Raw genomic sequence first — 18,513 nt, 5'->3', positions numbered from 1 at the left:
CACTGTTTCATGACCCTTAGTCTATCCTCCACAAACTAACAGGAAGTGTAAATAGCCATAACCAGACCAGAAGTAATCAACATTTTAAAATGAATAGATTATTTTGACCTGCCCACATTTCATTGGAAGAGGCAGTGTAAACTCTAACATAGTCTATTAGTTAGAAAGGTACACTATAGATACAAATGTATGTGGACATCCCTTCAAAGTGGTGGATTCTGCTATTTCAGCCACATCTGTTGCAGACAGGTGTATACAATTGAGCACACAGCCATGCAATCTCCATAGCCTAACATTGGCAGTAGAATGGCCTTACTGAAGAGATCAGTGACTTTCAACGTGGCACAGTCATAGGATGCCACCTTTCCAACATGTCAGTTCATCAAATTTCTGCCCTGCTAGAGCTGCCCCCGGTCAACTGTAAGTGCTGTTATTGTGAAGTAGAAACGTCTAGGAGCAACAACGACTCAGCTGCTAAGTGGTAGGCCATACAAGCTCACAGAACGGGACTGCCGGGTGCAGAAGCGCATAAAAATCGTCTGTCCTCGGTTGTAACACTCACTACCGAGGTCCAAACTGCCTCTGGAAGCAACGCCAGCACAAGAACTGTTTGTCGGGAGCTTCATGAAATGGGTTTCCATGGCCAAGCAGCCGCACACAAGCCTCAGATCACCATACACAATGCCAAGCATCGGCTGGAATGGTGTAAGGCTCACAGCCATTTGATTCTGGAGCAGTGGAAATGCGTTCTCTGGAGTGATGAATCACGCTTCACCATCCGGCAGTCCGACGGCCAAATCTGGATTTGGCGATGCCAGGAGAACGCTACCTGTCTGAATGCATAGTGCCAACTGTAAAGTTTGGTGGAGGAGGAATGATGGTCTGGGGCTGTTTTTCATGGTTCGGGCTAGGCCCCTTAGTTCCAGTGAAGGGAAATCTTAACGCTACAGAATACAATGACATTCTAGACAAATATGTGCTTCCAACTTTATGGCAACAGTTTGGGGAAGGCCCTTTCCTGTTTTAGCATGACAATGGCCCCGTGCACAAAGCGGGGTACATACAGAAATGGTTTGTTGAGATCGGTGTGGAAGAACGTGACTGGCCTGCACAGAGCCCTGACCTCAACTCCATCGAACACCTTTGAGATTAATTGGAACACCGACTGCGAGCCAGGCCTAATCACCTAACATCAGTGCCCGATCTCACTAATGCTCTAGTGGCTGAATGGAAGCAAGTCCCTGCAGCAATGTTCCAACATCTAGTGGAAAGGCTTCCCAGAAGAGTGGAGGCTATTATGGCAGCAAAGGGGGGACCAACTCCATATTAATGCTCCTGATTTTGGAGTGACATGTTCAACTTTTAGTCATGTAGTGTATCTCCAGACAGATTTTGATGGGCATTTTATTATTATCTCAATTAGGTTGTCGGCTAAGAGTTAAACATATGAGAGATTGATTTAGTCAACATATTGCCAACGTCTTACGACAAGCAAACCGTCAAATGTCTTGCTTCCGTAACTCTCCCCTTGTGGTCAGGCTGAGGGCCACCAGAGGGAGCTGCTGGTCCTGGGCAGAGAGACAGGTCCTGGTAATACAGAGGCCTGTCACTGTGGCCCTGTAGGCCGAGAGACCTGGAGACCCAGTACCACAGACACCAGCATGAGCTGCGCTCTCAGGGAGGAGAGTCTGCAGGTAGGGCTGGAGGTCATACGGTTTCTCTGTCTGCACCCAGCCGTTTTGTTGCTGCATACAGGACCGTCGATCTTTGAACCTTCCCTGCATATCTTACCAGTGTTTTCCAGTGTCACACCTTTCACCAGCATGTTAATCTCTCCCCACCCTCATCCCCAGGTCTTCAGGATGTACAGGTAGGTGAGTGAGGAGCAGAGGAGGGTGTCAGAGGGCAGGTACAGGACTCTTAATGCTGGAGGCCATACAGGATGCAGTCTACCTGTCCTCTCAGAACCAACAGCAACAGGCAGACAACAAACGGCACCGCAAAGGTGACTTACTCACCTGGATGACACTTGTATAACATACGGTGTATTCACATTCCACATTTTGTTACATTCTGAAATTAAAATTGATTAAATAGAGATTTTTTTTGCCACTGGCCTACACACAATAGCCTATAATGTCAAAGTGGAATTATGTTTAGACATTTTTACTAATTGATCAAAAAGGAAAAGCTGAAATGTCTTGAGTCAATAAATATTCAACCCCTTTGCTATGGCAAGCCTAAAATAAGTTCAGGAGTAAACATTTGTTTAACAAGTCACATGAGAAGTTGCATGGACTCACTGAGTGCAATAATAGTCTTTAACATTCTTTTTTTATGACTACCTCATCTCTGTACCACACATATAATTCATTATCTGTAAGGTCCTTCAGACGAGCAGTGCATTTCAAACACAGATTCAACCACAAAGACCAGGGAGGTTTTCCAATGCCTCGCAAAGAACAGCACCTATTGGTAGATGGGTAAAAATTAAGAAAGCAGACATTGAATATCCCTTTGAGCATGGCGAAGTTATTAATTACACTTTGGATGGTGTGTCAATACACCCAGTCACTACAAAGATACATACGTCCTTCCTAACTCAGTTGTCGGAGAGGAAGGAAAACGCTCAGGGTGACTTTAAAACAGTTAGAGTTGAATGGCTGTGATAGGAGAAAACTGAGGATGGATCAACAACATTGTACTTACTCCACAATATTAAGCTAAATGACAGAGTGAAAAGAAAGAAACCTGTACAGAATAAAAATATTCCAAAACATGCATCCTGTTTGCAATAAAGCAAATAAAACTTCTAAAAATGTCACAAAGAAATGTACTTTTACATCCTGAATACTAAGTTATGTTTGGGGCAAATACAACACATATTTTCAAGCATGGTGGTGGCTGGATCATGTTATGGGTATGCTTGTCATCGGCAAGGACTAGGGAGTTTTTTTTAGGATAAAAAGAAACCGAATGGAGTTAAGCACAGGAAAATCATAGAAAACTTGGTTCAGTCTGCTTTCCAACAGACACTGGGAGACAAATTCACCTTTCAGCAAGACAATAACCTAAAACACAAAGCCAAATATGTTGCTTACCAAGACAACATTGAATGTTCCTGAGTGGCCTAGTTACAGTTTTGACTTAAATCAACTTAAAAATCTATTGCAAGACTTGATCACTGCTGGACAGCCATACTCAACAACCAACTTGACAGAGCTTGAATGTGGCAGGGCTTGTAAACTATTACAGACTGTTTCGGAGGATGGGCATTGGCTAATTGAGTGACTGACATTACAAGAGAAAAACTGCTGATGCACACAGCCAAATGTCTAAATTGCACCTTGTGAATTCTACTATTCAAACTCTCAACAGTAAGTTTAGACACCGACTGGGGGAATTCATCCGAGGGCCTACAAAAGGGCCCATCCCTGTCCTAGATCCTAATTTAAGAAAATATTTTAAATCACTGAAATAATTATGCATTTCATTGCTATTGCATACATTAAGTATTTATTAATCCTAGTTCATCCAAAAATCTGTATCTGTAAATGTTCTCCCTCTTTTCTCTGTAGCATTGGCTGAGCTAAAGGACATCCTGTGTGTGGGATGACCTCATGGGACAGAGGAGAAACAGTGAGAAAAAGGGAAAATATTTTTGAATTTATGGCATTTTATTTTGAATAGAAAACACCAAAGAAATGAAATATTTCTTAAAACACTTTCTGCACCATATTGTATCTTTGACATTTTACAGAGGAAATTATAAATGCTAGTAAAATGACCTAACAATCATAGCACCACTCAAGTGTTGTGTAATGTAGAAATAATGTAGACATGTTACCCAAACCCAACAATTTATATTAGTCCACCCATGATATATTGAAGAAAAGACAAGTATGAATATGGCAGAATTCGATTAAACTGGAAAACAAAGGCTAGTGAAAAGCAGGCAGTGTGCATAATGGGTAGCAAATAAACCAGTGACAATGTGATGGAAGGGTCTGCAAGACTCACCTAAAGTTCTATTTTAATCTTCAAATAATGAACTAAATGAAAAATACTATGAGTCACTAAAGTAAAATTATATAGAAATAAATGCATCATAAAAAAATAAACATTCCAACCTGAATGACAATCAATGTCAATGCATCATCTGGTAAATAATGTTGACAGAGATTGTGGTGGAGCAGTGGAATGGGAGTTAGCAGAGGTCCACTGTCCATAACACAGATATGTTCAGGCAGAGTCCTGCTACCTGTAGTACAGCTAGGCTGCCAGGCTGATCATAGAAGTGGGTAACAGAAAGAAGGGGGGTGAACTGCAGGCCCAGTAGAACCCAGGATAGGAGGGTGTTGACCAGCATAGAGCAGGAGATCACAAATAGCCTGGGGATGCCACTACCATCGTTCAGCAGTACTGACATCAGCAACCCGTTAGCTGCATGCCCTGCCACAATGGCCCACGCCACCCCCGAGTAATCCTCCACGAAACCCTGTTCTCCCCCCCATGCTAGAGAGGTGGGAAACCCTGTTGATGACCACTCCAAACACATGCAGGTACAGGGGTAGTCGCTGGCTCTTCAGCAACCGCTCTGTGTAGACGGCTACTAGCCCTGAGATGAAATAGTAGACCAGCACAAGGCTGTGATGTGAAGGCTGGGACTCGCCTGGTCCTCAGCCTAGGGACAGGGAGGCGTGCAGGGCAGACAGGTACCCAGTCAGGAGCGGAGTGGCCAGGAGGACTCCCCTTCATCCACCACCTGCTGCAACAGGGACCCAGACCCCATGTTCTGGATCACACTCATTCTCAATACTGCATGTCACTAACACCCCTGAATAACTAGCATATGTCTGAATATACAAATACCCTCACCTTAAGTCTTAACATTAAATTAGCAACAAATCCCATCATTTTGGCAAAATCTATTCAACAATAACATGATATTCAAGGTATTTGGGATTTTAAGCTGGTAAAAAAAGGTATTTCTGCTCAGAAAACTAAAAAGGGACACTGTCTTGTTCACATCATTGATTCAAAATCAATTAGGCCTAGATGGCTGCACCAGGCAATGTTACTAAGGCAAGCAGTCAAACACCCCTACAATGTAACCTTACACTCAAGGCACATAACCTTATCCCCTTTTACATACTTTAGAATCTGATCAGCAGAGAGAATAACATATTTTCCCAGGGCACTGACAGATTTATCCTTTACCATTTGCACAAATCCCAAAGCAAACCCACTCTTTCACACCACAATCCAGTTAAAACCAAATATTATTTTTTACAGTATACAAAGGAGAGGTTTAAGCCTCTGAAAAAGAGACATGGTGCTTGTGCCCTAAACCTCAGGCAGTTATAAGATGAAGCCTAGGCCTGGTTCTTCCCATTACTTGGGTCCTTTTCTAAACAAACTCATATAGTCTTTCAGGGTGCTTTCGATGTTGGGAACCTGATAGTTCTGTGCAGCGTAGATGCCTGTGAATGTTCCCAGTAGCACTCCTATGACAGCTGAGGAACGGAGCTTGGCCACCATATAGCCAGCCAGGAAGCCCTTCAGGAAGGGAGATGCCAGCACAGAGCCCCCCTGAGGAAGAACAAGAAACAACAGTCAGGACAAAGGATGCACACAAAATACAAAAATATGCCTTGATATTACAACTCTTTAATGATAAATAATTATTAGTTGATCCTTTATGATTTTTCAGGACTGAGTATGTCTGCTGTTCTGTTTCATAAAGTGACATTTCACCTACTTTTTAACTTTGGATAATAACAACATACCTGCGGGATTCCTTCTGCAAATTCACTCTCCACACGTTTCTGGATCTCTTCCAGCTGATTCTTGAGCTGGTTGAGATTCTTCATCTGTTTGAAAGGATCCTAGAACACATACAAATAAGTTATACATTCAAGTAATGCAGTGAGCATAGGTAACACTGACTGATGCTTTTGCACCACACTGCCTTTAACAACCAGCATCAACAAAACACCAAACTATGGAATTTATCGTGGAAGAATGGTGTCGCATCGCTCCAGTTAAAGACACTTGTAGAATCTATGCCAAGGCGCAGTCAAGCTGTTCTGGCGACTCAACGCCCTATTAATTAAGACACTTTATGTTGGTGTACCTGTATTTTATTTATTTTTCTACACACCCGAATACCAACAACCCGGCCTGTCCAGTTTTGAGTTAAAGCAAGTTGCTGTAGGAAGAGCAGTGGGCTAGATCATGCTGTTCTAATATATAGAGAGAAAAGAATACGATTGAAGCAAAAATCACAACTCACGTTGTCATCCGCCATTTTTGCTCGATTGAATGCTCTGTGATCTACTCATGTGCCTGGAGTGGAAAGCAACAGAGCAATTTATCTTGCCTGGAACATTATTTGCTTTTGCGTAAAGTTGTACTGATTGCAAGTCAGTTGAGCTAGTTTACCTCTTGCTCATCAAGGTGGATATGGACAGGATACACTGATCCTAGATCTGTGCTTTATGGAAACGTCTACCTCTTCCAGTTCACGCATTGCTTTCACGTGTCTAAAACGTATTTTCTGATTGGCCTTTTTTTGTTCATTCCTTCACTGGATTGGTTGACAACCATAACAACACAGCGCCATGTTTGCTGCAAGACTAGGACAAATCGAGTGCTTTGAGGCCCTTAGATTAAAAACAAATTAGCCCAATTTAAGGCAAAATATAGAGAAATATACATATTCTAGGCAATGTGAGCGATGCAGTTCAGTTTCAGCGTCGTTTGAAGGTATCTCAGATCTAGTTTGAGAGTTCTTCGGGGCAACAGAGGTAAGGTTTCAACAAGGAGGCTTCTCATTGGATAATTCGCCGACTCTGCAGTCAGTATAAGGATACACGAATAATCAGAGAATGTCATGGGAGGGAGAATAATTAGAAAGTTGTATCCGCTGTCTTGTTGTTTGCCGTACTTTATTTGCAACTTGTGTATGTTTGCATTTAACTCTACTTCACTGTCGTTTCCCGGGAAAGTCCATAGTCACATTTCCCCCCACGTGCACTGCAGTGGTGGTCGGTGCCTTAAATTGAGGGAGGATGATTTTTTAAATATTTTTTATGAGCATGGCTTTATTTCTATTACAGCATATTGGATGACTGTCAATCATATTCCAATCACCCAGTTCAATGTGACATCGGTTTAGGCTACTACATGATACTAACATTTTCCATATAACCATCATGAGGTTGCTACAACCTAGCCTATCAATGAAAGTTCACAACATAAGTGCACACAGGTCGAGAGAAATGTACTAATTGAGGGTGTAATTCACAGGAGGCTGGTGGAACCTTAATTTGGGAGGACAGGCACATAGTAATGGCTGGAATGGAATTAAATGGTTCCATGTGTTTGATACCATTCCATTTACTCCATTCAATCCATTATCAGCTGACCTGCCCTCAGCAGCATCCTGTGGTGTAATCATTAGTCCAACAATTGTAAACGAGAGTTTCTACTGGACAAATTCAGGTATGTTTAGTTCCGTTTTCAACAGAATCGGCAGAATTGAGACCCCATGAGCACACGTAAACATTGTTCACTTTCATAGCAGCCACGTTGTGGACTTCAATGCACAACACATTATCTGTATGTGACCAGGCGAAAAAAACGTTCCTAGCCAAACCATATAACGGCTACACAGTCTACATCATTGTCACCATATTAAAGTAATATCATAATCAACATAGCTAATAGAACTAAAGTGTTAGTAAACCCGCTACAATCATGCAGTAACGTTCGTGTACAGTCAGTAAGAACTTTAGCAGTTACACCGGCAGGCCCCGGTGGCAATAAATTTGTAAAACCAAAAGCTTATCTTGAATTGGAAGAGTTCCCGTTTTGTGTTGGATAGCCAGCTAGCTAAGATAGGAGCCGGTGTTTGAGTAGGCTAAACTAGCTAGCTGCATTCGCTAAGTAAGTGAAAAAGAATGATGAAATCTCTCTCTTGCTTCTCCTTCATTTTTGAAGAAATTGGTTCAAAGCTGTTCCAACTATTGTCTCTCTCTCTTTGAGTGAACTACTCACCACGTTTTATGCACTGCAGTGCTAGCTAGCTGTAGCTTATGCTTTCAGTTCTAGAGTCATTCTCAGATCCTTTGATTGGGTGGACAATATGTCAGTTCATGCTACAAGAGCTCTGATAGGTTGGAAGACGTCCTCCGGAAGTTGTTATAATTACTCTGTAAGTTTATGGAAAGTGGTGAGAACCATGACCTGCCTAGGTTTTGTATTGTCAATGTACTCAGAGGAGGATGGAAGCTATCTGTCCTCCGGTTACACCATGGTGCTACCCTACAGAGTGCTGTTGAGGCTACTGTAGACCTTCATTGCGAAACAGTATGTTTTAATCAATTACTTGGTGACGTGAATATATTTAGTATAGTTTTATTTGAAAAGGATAACTTTTTAAATGTTTTACTATTTTAATGAAATTCACTGAGGAGGATGGTCCTCCCCTTCCTCGTCTGAGGAGCCTCCACTGGTGCACTGTCAGGCAGGTAGTCTGCTGTTGTCTTCTGTCAACTCTTCCTTGTTTCAATGTTGCCAAGGATTGAGTTTGCACAGCTGCTAGGGCCTTTTATCTCTTGTTTTGAAGTCCATACATTTATGCCATAACATAATTGTGTGTGTGTATATATATATATATATATATATATATATTTTTTTTTTACCTTTTATTTAACTAGGCAAGTCAGTTAAGAACACATTCTTATTTACAATGACGGCCTAGGAACAGTGGGTTAACTGCCTTGTTCAGGGGCAGAACGACAGATTTTTACCTTGTCAGCTCGGGGATTCGATCTAGCAACCTTTCGGTTACTGGCCCAACGCTCTAACCACACCTGCCTAATGATTGCCTACATGTTATACTTCCCTTATCATGATTGTGCTCGATGTATTAATAAACAATGTACATTTTTCTTGTAGCCCTAATACCTATCCCCTTGCCATTATTTGTTCTGTTTCACATGGACACAAAATAAATGAATCAATGTTACTGAACCTCCCCAGGCTCTCCTCGGCTCCCTTTAGCCATGGAGACCATGGAGGTGTATGAGGAGACTGACCGGAGGATGACAGAGGAGGTGGAGAGCTGCTACACCCTCATGGAGGTCACCTCTCCCAAGAAGAGGAAGAAGAACAAGGCTCAGCAGGGGGAGATCATGGAGAAACCCAAAAAACCCAGGTAGTCTACCTACTGCTCCCAAACAATCAAACACCAACGCCTCCTATCAATGCAGATGGGTCGTATTTAATATCCACCCCGAAAACAGTTTTCCACTGGCGAGAATGCTCAAGGTCCTTGAATATCTTTGTAATCATTGATGACATAAAACTGAGGGACACACATTATACTAGTAAAAAATAACCTTCTTTGTTTTTATTGATCTATACAATATATTAAATACGTTTTTTTCACTGTCTAGCATTCAAAATAATAAATAGATACTTTTGGCCATGTAGTGTAAGTGGAAGCCTGTTCGTCAAACATTTCATTCCAAAATCATGGGCATTAATATGGAGCTGGTCCCTCCCTTTGCTACTATAACTGCCTCTACTCTTCTGGGAAGGCTTTCCACTAGATGTTGGAACATTGCTGCGGGGACTTGCTTTCATTCAGCCACGAGCATTAGTGAGGTCGGGCACTGATGTTGGGCGATTAGGCCTGGCTCGCAGTCGGCGTTCCAATTCATCCCAAAGGTGTTCGATGGGGTTGAGGTCAGGGCTCTATGCAGGCCAGTCAAGTTCTTTCACACTGATCTCGACAAACCATTTCTGTATGGACCTCGCTTTGTGCACGGGGGCATTATCATGCCGAAACAGGAAAGGGCCTTCCCCAAACTGTTGCCACAAAGTTGGAAGCACAGAATCATCTAAGATTTCCCTTCACTGGAGCTAAGGGGCCTAGCCCGAAACATGAAAAACAGCCCCAGACCATTATTCCTCCTCTACCAAGCTTTACAGTTGGCACTATGCATTGGGGCAGGTAGCGTTCTCCTGACATCCGCCAAAACTATGAGCTTAAGTGCTCAGCTGTCCCATTCTGTGAGCTTGTGAGGCCTCACACTTTGCGGCTGAGCCGTTGTTGCTCCTAGATGTTTACACTTCACAATAACTGCACTTACAGTTGACCGGAGCAGCTCTAGCAGGGCCGAAATTTGACCAACTGACTTGTTGGAAGGGTGGCATCCTATGACGGTGCCATGTTGAAAGTCACTGAGCTCTTCAGTACGGGCCATTCTACTTCCAATGTTTGTCTATGGAGATTGTATGTATGTGTGCTCAATTTAATACTCATATTAGCAATGGGTGTGGCTGAAATAGCCAAATCCACTAATTTGAAGGGATTCCACATACTTTTGGCCATGTAGTGTGTCTCTAAATCCCCAAGACATGTCACTACACCTCACTACACCTCTACACCAATGGGACAAGCCAATTTGCCCCCAGTACTTTCTACAATGCATACAAAGAGATTTGTTGCAGTTTAAAGGACTTAGATATGGTTTCTTATTAAATAAAAGTTAAATAAAACAGAACATGTATTATTTGTCATGTGCTTGTCATTTTTAAAGGTTTTTAACATGGTGCCAAAGTTGAGTGAAGTCATTTACCACCGCAATTCAAGAATGATCCAGATGACATACTATTTTCACTCTGACTGAGTGCACTTGATTTGAATTGCCTGGGAAGGCGGAGAAAGCTAAACCAAGTGACCCAATCTTTGTGTTGAGTTGACTGCTGTATGAGTCAAGATGACATTTATTCATCACGTTTTGATCTCTCAACTCCAGATCAGCCTACCTGCTGTACTACTTTGATGTGCACCAGACCATGCAGCAGGAGTTCCCCAGCCTGCCCCAGTCTGAGATCAACAAGAGGATCAGTGTGAGCTGGAAGAGGCTCAACGTGGCAGACAAGGGCTACTACCTGGAGAAGGCCAAGCTGGAGAAGGAAGGGATGGAAACGGTACGGTTACCTCATATTTCCACCAGTGTGTCTGGTATCTAAGATCATGTGGTCAGGAAAAACTCCTAGCCCTAGTCATAATGATAACACTATTCCATCTCTCTGTATCCTCCGTAGTCATCTATGGGCCCTTCCCAGGAGCTCCCAGGCTTCCGTAGGATCCTCCCCAGGGCCAACTACGTCCTCTTGCCCAAGGCGGCCATGTCAGACGACAGGACAGGCTCCCAGCTGGAGGTGTGTATGGAGGGTCTGGACTCTCCTGTGGGGGAAGGGGTGATGCCCTCCCTGTCCCTTGGTTCCCCCCAGTACCCTCCCTTGGTGCTGGGCTGCGAGGTGGAGCTGTCGGAGCAGTGCATCGCCATCGAGGGCCTGACAGACGAAAAGGCTGTGACCCTAACACACTCCGGGGCCCTGCAGGGGGTCCTCTCCTCATCGTATCACTCCTCTTCCTCAGTCTCTGCCGCCCACGAATCCCACAATGCACCTCACCTGGCGTCAGCCGGTCTGCTGCTCAAGGAGGAGGAGCCCAGGATGGTGGGCGGGGGCTATAGTGTCATTGGAATGGCGACTGACGGGAGACGTGTGGGCGGGACGGTGGTGCAGCACGTGAAAACAGAGCTGGTCACCATCATACCCAATCAGGTTAGTTAGCAACGACACAGGGAGCTGGCTTACCTTACTGCTGATCATTCACAGTCTAGGGTTACTATTCATTTGCCTTGTCTGTTTGTTCAATGCAGTAATGGTAGATAAAACGCTTGTTTCCCCAGGATCTGATGGAGCACAGGACGTTGCCAGGAGCCAGCTCTGTAGCCTCTGTTGTCATGGTACCTGTAGGAGCTAGGGTGATACGGGACACTAATCCCTCATACAAACTGGTAAAGCTACTCAGACTGATTTTCTTCCACTGCATCAATTTACCGTCATCCAATTTTCTTTGATTAGATCATCAAGCAATATATTACAATATACACATGTCATTTGACCAGTCAGACATTCTCCATAACTAGAAGATTCTTACTAAAGCATCTTTGTTTCTGTCTCCAGTCGAATAAATATACCAGAAGAGGCCGGGGCAGCTGTCAGACAGCGGGTTGCTCCTTTGTCTACGTGACCCGTCACAAACCCCCCTTCTGCCCTGATTGTGGCAACCACCTGGGGGGCAAGTGGGTGCCCGCTGTAAGTCTACACATTCCCTGGCTTAAACGTCTCTTCCATCATAATATGAATGTTGAAGTAAAGATGACATTTTATTGGTAGGAAAATAATGAGTCGTTCACTTAACAGTTCTGAGGTATGACAAACTTTCCACGTTTTCCATCTCAGGCTGTGAAGACTCCAGGTGCTGCTGCTTCATTCAAGACGTATGCCCAGAAACCACCAACAAACCCGGGGGACCCCCCTAAGACTAGTGTGCCTCCCTCTGATGATCAGAACATTAAGATGTCTGGATGGCGGAAGGGAGGGAGAGGACCGCGGGAGCCCAGAGGACAAGTACAGCAGCGTGCAGTTACACCAGGACCACCACTAGAGGGAGGCAGAGCCATCAGCCAGGGAGTCATACAGCCTGCTCCAGCGGTGTCAGGGACACAGACTACTATGATGTGAGCATCTAGTTCTTTAATTTAGCCCTTCTTTTATGGTTTATCATTTAATGGTCACATTGAGAAACCATTTTTCAAACAAGCCCTGTGAGAGTATTTCTCTTAGTGGGCTTCATGTTTTGATTGGTTAAAGAGAACGTTTTTTTTAAGTTTCAGTTGTTCTGTCTTTGAGCAGAGCTTTGGTTGGAACACATGTGACTGGTGCCAGGGTCAAAGTACAGGAAAGGAGCAGTGTGATTGGTCAAAAGCGACCTGTGAGAGCCATCCTCCCTGCCCCATTCAACACAGGTGGGCACTGCTGTGGACAGATACAAAAAGCCTATTTCAGGTCAGTCTGTTAAGATGAATGCTGTCTGGGTTGTAAACACACATTTGTCTGTCTGAAACTAGGTCGGGCCTTAGTCCAGTGGATTACTGTCCCTCCTCATAAAGGCAAAGTTGAGGAGACCAACTGCAGCAAATCAACCACAGGTATGATATACACACCCACATGTACCTATATAATATGTTTTAATGATAAAATGGTTGTATTTTATCATGGTTACCCAAGCCAAGCTATAGGTACTCGTTTTCAAAGTGGTTACTTTGATCTAAGGGAAGTGACACTAGTTGTTTCTGAGGTAACCAAACGTGTTTGATGTGGTGATTGTGTTTGGACCACAGAGCTCAGTGAGATGATCGCAGGTTTGAAGCCTAACACTCTGAAACAGCTCGGCCAGATCGTGACAACAACGCCTCTGGAACAGGTACACACACATACACACACACACACACTGCTGAAACATTCTGATTAAGTGTTTGTCTCCAGGTTTCTCAGTGTTGTTTTGTCCTATAGACTCTCCCTACTCCTGTGGACAGAAGCCAGTATATTGTAACTGATAAAGTGGGGAAGATCCTCTCAGTGGTTCCTCTCAAACAGAACTCTACCTCCACACTGGTTAGTGGGACCTTTTTAACTACATTTTGGGGAGCATACGCCATCCACACACGACCTCTTGCAGGCTCAGTGTAGTCTGTATAACTGTGTGTGTGTGTGTCAGGACCTGGGTCTGTCTACGGCGCGGGGCAGGGGTCGCTGTAAGAACCCGTCATGTGGCTATGTCTATAAGAACAGACACAAGCCTGCGGAGTGCCCCTGCTGTGGCTTGGAGCTGTCCAGGAAGAACGCCAAGGGCTCCAAGGCACAGGTCAGTCTGGAGAGAATCCCACTATGGGTCTGAAATGGCACCCTATCGGGCTTTGGTCAAAAATAGTGCACTTTATAGGGAATTGGGTGCCATTTAGGATGCAGTCTATGTTTTGGTGTTGTTGTATTTCTCTCTGTGTCTGTCTGAATTCTTCCTCATCTCTCTGTTCTCATCCTCCAACCCTCTCTCTGTTATTTTCCCTCATCCTATCACCCTACTCACTCACTCACTCACTCAGGGTGGTTCAGTAGCTCTGTTAGACCCGTACCGGACCCTGTCCCCAGCCCAGAGGGAGCTTCAGCGCCAGTCCACCCTGCAGCTGCTGCGTCAGGCCCTGCAGATCTCTGAGAGTGAGGCTGAGCTCCATGACACCCTGGCCCTCATCCAGGAACTCAACTCTACCCAGGTGGTCCTCACCACCACCACCACCCAGGCCGGGGACCAGGTGTTAGGGGAAGGGGAGGGCCTGGGGGAGGTGCAGGTCCAGTCAGGCTGGCCGCGGTTCTATGAGTCTGCAGCCACGCACTGTGCTCTGTGTCACTACCCGCTATTCAAGGGAGGACAGAGGTGAGAAGAAGATTTGTTTGTGTGGTTTTGGGTTTATTATGGCTCAGTGGTTGGATGTTTCTGGTGCTCAGGGGATGGACATTTCTGGACATTTTTCATATTTCATAGTGTGGTTTCAGGAAAGGTCTGTCTGGTGTTTTGTACCATAGTTCTTTAGCAGGGCAGGTCTCTCTATCATGTCTCTCTGGTGTTTTCTACCATAGTTCTTTAGCAGGGCAGGAGGACTGCTGGCTGTTGACTGACACTCTGATCCAGACAGCCTCTCTCCAGTTGAAGGTGTGTCTCAACCCCCAGTGTCTGGCCCTGCACAGCTTCACCGACCTCCACCCAGGTCTGTTCAACGTTGGCAACAGGTTGCTGGTGAGTCTGGACCTGTTCTTTAAGATCCGGAGTCAGGTCAGACTGGGCCGGCATCCTAACCAGATAGTCAGGACCATCCTGGACCACATCCACAACCACGCTGGTAAGACTTCCTTGGAGCAACGTACGGTTCAGAGGGTTTTCAACAGAGTTCTGTTCATGTCCACCCTTCTCTAACTTCATCTATTCTCTCTGTTTTCTTTCTCCTCTCTTCATCCAACTCTGTCTCTCTCTCCATCAATCAGTCCACACTCTGAGTCCTGAGGAGTTGGCACATGTCCAGGAGCTGCTGGTTAGTGGCTACTGGTCCTTTGAGTGTCTGACCGTGAGGGACTACAACGACATGATCTGTGGTGTGTGTGGCATCGCCCCCAAGATGGAGATCGCCCAGCGGTACACACACAACGTGCTGGAGCTTAGGAATGTGGAGGTGAGAGATGAGGGAGAATGGGAGAGACTGAGGAGACGGGAGGTCAGGGGGAGACTGAGGAGACGGGAGGTCGGGGGGAGACTGAGGAGACGGGAGGTCGGGGGGAGACTGAGGAGACGGGAGGTCGGGGGGAGACTGAGGAGACGGGAGCACGGGGGGAGACTGAGGAGACGGGAGGTCAGGGGGAGACGGGAGGTCAGGGGGAGACGGGAGGTCAGGGGGAGACTGAGGAGACGGGAGGTCAGGGGGAGACTGAGGAGACGGGAGGTCAGGGGGAGACTGAGGAGACGGGAGGTCAGGGGGAGACTGAGGAGACGGGAGGTCAGGAGGAGACGGGAGTTCGGGCGGAGACGGGAGTTCGGGCGGAGACGGGAGTTCGGGCGGAGACGGGAGTTCGGGCGGAGACGGGAGTTCGGGCGGAGACGGGAGGTCGGGAGGAGACGGGAGGTCGGGAGGAGACGGGAGGTCGGGGGGAGACTGAGGAGACGGGAGGACAGGGGGAGACGGGAGGTCGGGAGGAGACGGGAGGTCAGGGGGAGACTGAGGAGACGGAAGGTCGGGGGAAGACGGGAGGAGACGGGAGGTCGGGGGGAGACGGGAGGTCGGGGGGAGACTGAGGAGACGGGAGGTCGGGGGGAGACTGAAAAGAGCCACAGATCCAAACCGTCAAAATAGAGAATTAAAGATGATTTTCTTTACTTCATTTGTTTTAGCCTGCCTGATCCCAGGACAGTCAAGCTGTCTTGTGTGCATAGTGTTGTAGTCATGTTGATACCTGTGTCTCGCTCTCCCTACCGTAGTTTACGTGGCCAGACTTCGGGGCTCCAGACAAGGTGCATGTGGATGACTTCTGGCTGACCATGGAGAGTGAGGCCATCGAGCAGGCAGCGTTCCCCTGCAGTGTCCCCATCACCCGGGTCGACGCCTCCATCATCGCGCCCTTCATCCCACCACTGATGAGGAGCTCCACTGTCATCAACACAGAGAAGGACAAGGCCCTGCTCCTCACACAGCACACAGGTAGGAAGTCACTCTCTCAGGGTTGGGGAATAAGCCAATCACTGGAAGGATAAACATCATTCTCAAGTCTTTCAGATATTTCATTGATCATTACTTGTTCATGCCCTGTTAATCAATGATAAATAAAAATGTAAGTGTGTAAAATTCTAGTGTGTGTGTGTGTGTGTGTGTGTGTGTGTGTGTGTGTGTGTGTGTGTGTGTGTGTGTGTCTGTGTGTGTGTGTGTGTGTTTTCCAGGTGACCCATCAGTTCTGGTGCGTCTGATCCACGAGGGCCAACTCAGACCGGACCGAATGGACGAGCACAGTGCAGAGGAGCTCAAAGCCATACTGGAATGCTGTGGAGAGATCACTGCACCAGAGAGCAACAAGGTATAGATCAACCCTGTGTGTCTGTGATATCTCTATGTATGTATATTTCTGGTTTGATTCTGTGTGTTTAGGAGATTGATACATGTCTCTTCTCTCTCTCTGTCAGGATGAGTTGCTGGTCTCTCTGATCTCCCTGTGTACGTGTGTTCAGAACGGCCTCTCCACGGCCCCCCAGCCCCCTCCACACCTCACAGCAGGCAAGCTGTCCAAGATCTGTCCCCATCAGGTAACCGCACACATCTCACCCATCAATATCAATCAATCAGTCGTCCACCAGAATCCATTCAACTATTACTCTGACAATCAAGCTGTCAATCAAGCATTTAGTCTGTCAGTCTATGAAAAATGATAGGGTAGCCAATCAGGCCTCACACAATAACAAAACCTTTTGACCAATAAAAACATAGTGAGAACCAGACAGGTGATAGAAGACTACTTTTCCCATACTCTTCCAGGTGGTGTGTGGTTCCAAGTACCTGGTGAAGGGTGAGACGGCCCGCGACCACGTGGACCTGCTGGTATCCTCCCGGTATTGGCCTCCCGTCTACGTTACCGACTCTGCCCGCCAGGTGGCGCTGTGTACAGACGTGCAGTACCCTGAGCTGGCCTCCACCATGTGGGGCAGAAACCAGGGCTGCTTCTCTGACCCCATGGACAAACCAGAGGTAGGCCCTCACACTGGGCATGGAAAGGGCTTAGTTATTGACGTCTGATTATTGTACTAGGAGGGAAACAGAGGTCATATCAGGTTTTTTAACCTGTAATATGCTGATTTGACAAGATCATTTGAAGAATGAATTGGTCTCTATTTACATAATAGATACACTAGGTACTGTGGATGTTATTGTTGTTTATCTCACCCCTCTCTCTCTCTCCACACCAGTTTGTGTCATGTGCTGAGCTACAGGACCAGCCTTACAGTGCTGACCTGTCCTCCGTGGTGGAGAACCCCCAGGTCCACCCTGTCACCAAGTCCTCTTCCCGCTGGATAGTGCACCCTGCTGGGCCTACAGATGGCCAGGAGCCCCCCTGTCTGGACCACCACTCAATGGGGCTCTGCAATGAGCTGGAACCTTACTGCAGTCTGGTACAAGACCTGGAGAGAGACAACGAGAAAGAAGAGGACGAAGGGAAGGAGGAGAGGAAGGATGGGTTCAAGGTTGAAGCCGAGGTAACAGAAGGGTCGGAGGTCATTGAGGAGGAATGTTCTGAGGGTTGGTTGACATCATTGCGGCGGCGGCCTTTGGCCTTTGACAACACGGCCTACTACTACCTGTACAACCGTCTGCAGGACTTCCTGTCCAGCCGGGAGGTGGTGGACCAGCAGATCAACACAGTGCTGAAGGCCTGCCAGCCTGGGGAGGTGGTGATCAGGGACGCCCTCTACAGGCTGGGGGTGGCACAGATCAACACAGAGGAAGGGGAGGAGGGGGAAGGAGACGGGGGGTTGGAGGGAGACACTGGGTACGAGGAGGTAGTGGTTCTTTGAGAGTGACAGACTGTGGCTTTTTGGAGACTTATTTTGTGCTGTGACCCAACAAGTAAACAAACCAATGTAATTCTCTGACATCGGGGAATAATGTTTAATATTATGGACATATGGGCCACGTTATTATGAGGTAGTCCTTTTTAGAAAGAAGGCAATAGATAGATAGATATATCTATCTATATCTGGTTCAGAAAAGCTAGCATGTAGTGGGGAGGCTGGTAGTCCTTGAATGTACTGTGCAAAAATATGCTTGAGTGTTTCCAAAGAAACAGAGGTGTTGCTGCTAACCAGACAGATAGTCTGTAACTTATCATCAGTCCAGCAGAGACTTTGCTGGTTTGAAATTAAAGAATGGCACTTCGTTTTCTTTGTGAGAGGAGCAGAACCGGTGAAGAGTGTAAAAACGTGAATGTTACTAACTGCTCTCTGCTTTACTTTGACTGAAGGAAAGTTCACATAGTTTTAGAATAGAGAAAAAA

The 18,513-nt window shown here is 46.1% G+C and overlaps 2 protein-coding genes across 2 annotated transcripts; one reads left to right on the top strand and one right to left on the bottom strand.

The window, feature by feature from the left end:
* Nucleotides 1-3,656: 3,656 nt before the first annotated feature.
* LOC115205395 (SLC35A4 upstream open reading frame protein) lies at nt 3,657-6,383 on the bottom strand. The gene is made up of 3 exons (XM_029771344.1): nt 6,296-6,383; nt 5,790-5,888; nt 3,657-5,592 (listed from the first exon to the last, which is right to left on the bottom strand). Exons 1-3 carry the CDS (start codon nt 6,308-6,310, stop codon nt 5,395-5,397), a joined length of 312 nt encoding a protein of 103 aa, XP_029627204.1. The 5' UTR covers nt 6,311-6,383; the 3' UTR covers nt 3,657-5,394.
* On the top strand, nt 6,306-18,513 carry LOC115205396 (HMG domain-containing protein 3). Its single transcript, XM_029771345.1, has 21 exons — nt 6,306-6,809; nt 9,049-9,223; nt 10,833-11,007; nt 11,125-11,649; nt 11,778-11,885; nt 12,055-12,186; nt 12,334-12,611; nt 12,787-12,899; nt 13,002-13,082; nt 13,275-13,357; nt 13,447-13,548; nt 13,652-13,798; nt 14,037-14,243; nt 14,280-14,365; nt 14,569-14,828; nt 14,971-15,155; nt 15,956-16,175; nt 16,412-16,545; nt 16,652-16,771; nt 17,001-17,210; nt 17,429-18,513. Exons 2-21 carry the CDS (start codon nt 9,072-9,074, stop codon nt 18,032-18,034), a joined length of 3,924 nt encoding a protein of 1,307 aa, XP_029627205.1. The 5' UTR covers nt 6,306-6,809; nt 9,049-9,071; the 3' UTR covers nt 18,035-18,513.

The sequence above is a fragment of the Salmo trutta genome, chromosome 13 (genome assembly GCF_901001165.1).
Source record: "Salmo trutta chromosome 13, fSalTru1.1, whole genome shotgun sequence".
NCBI lineage: Eukaryota > Metazoa > Chordata > Actinopteri > Salmoniformes > Salmonidae > Salmo > Salmo trutta.
The sequence above is the reverse complement of the archived record's forward strand: the minus strand, read 5'-3'. Positions and strand labels throughout refer to the sequence as shown.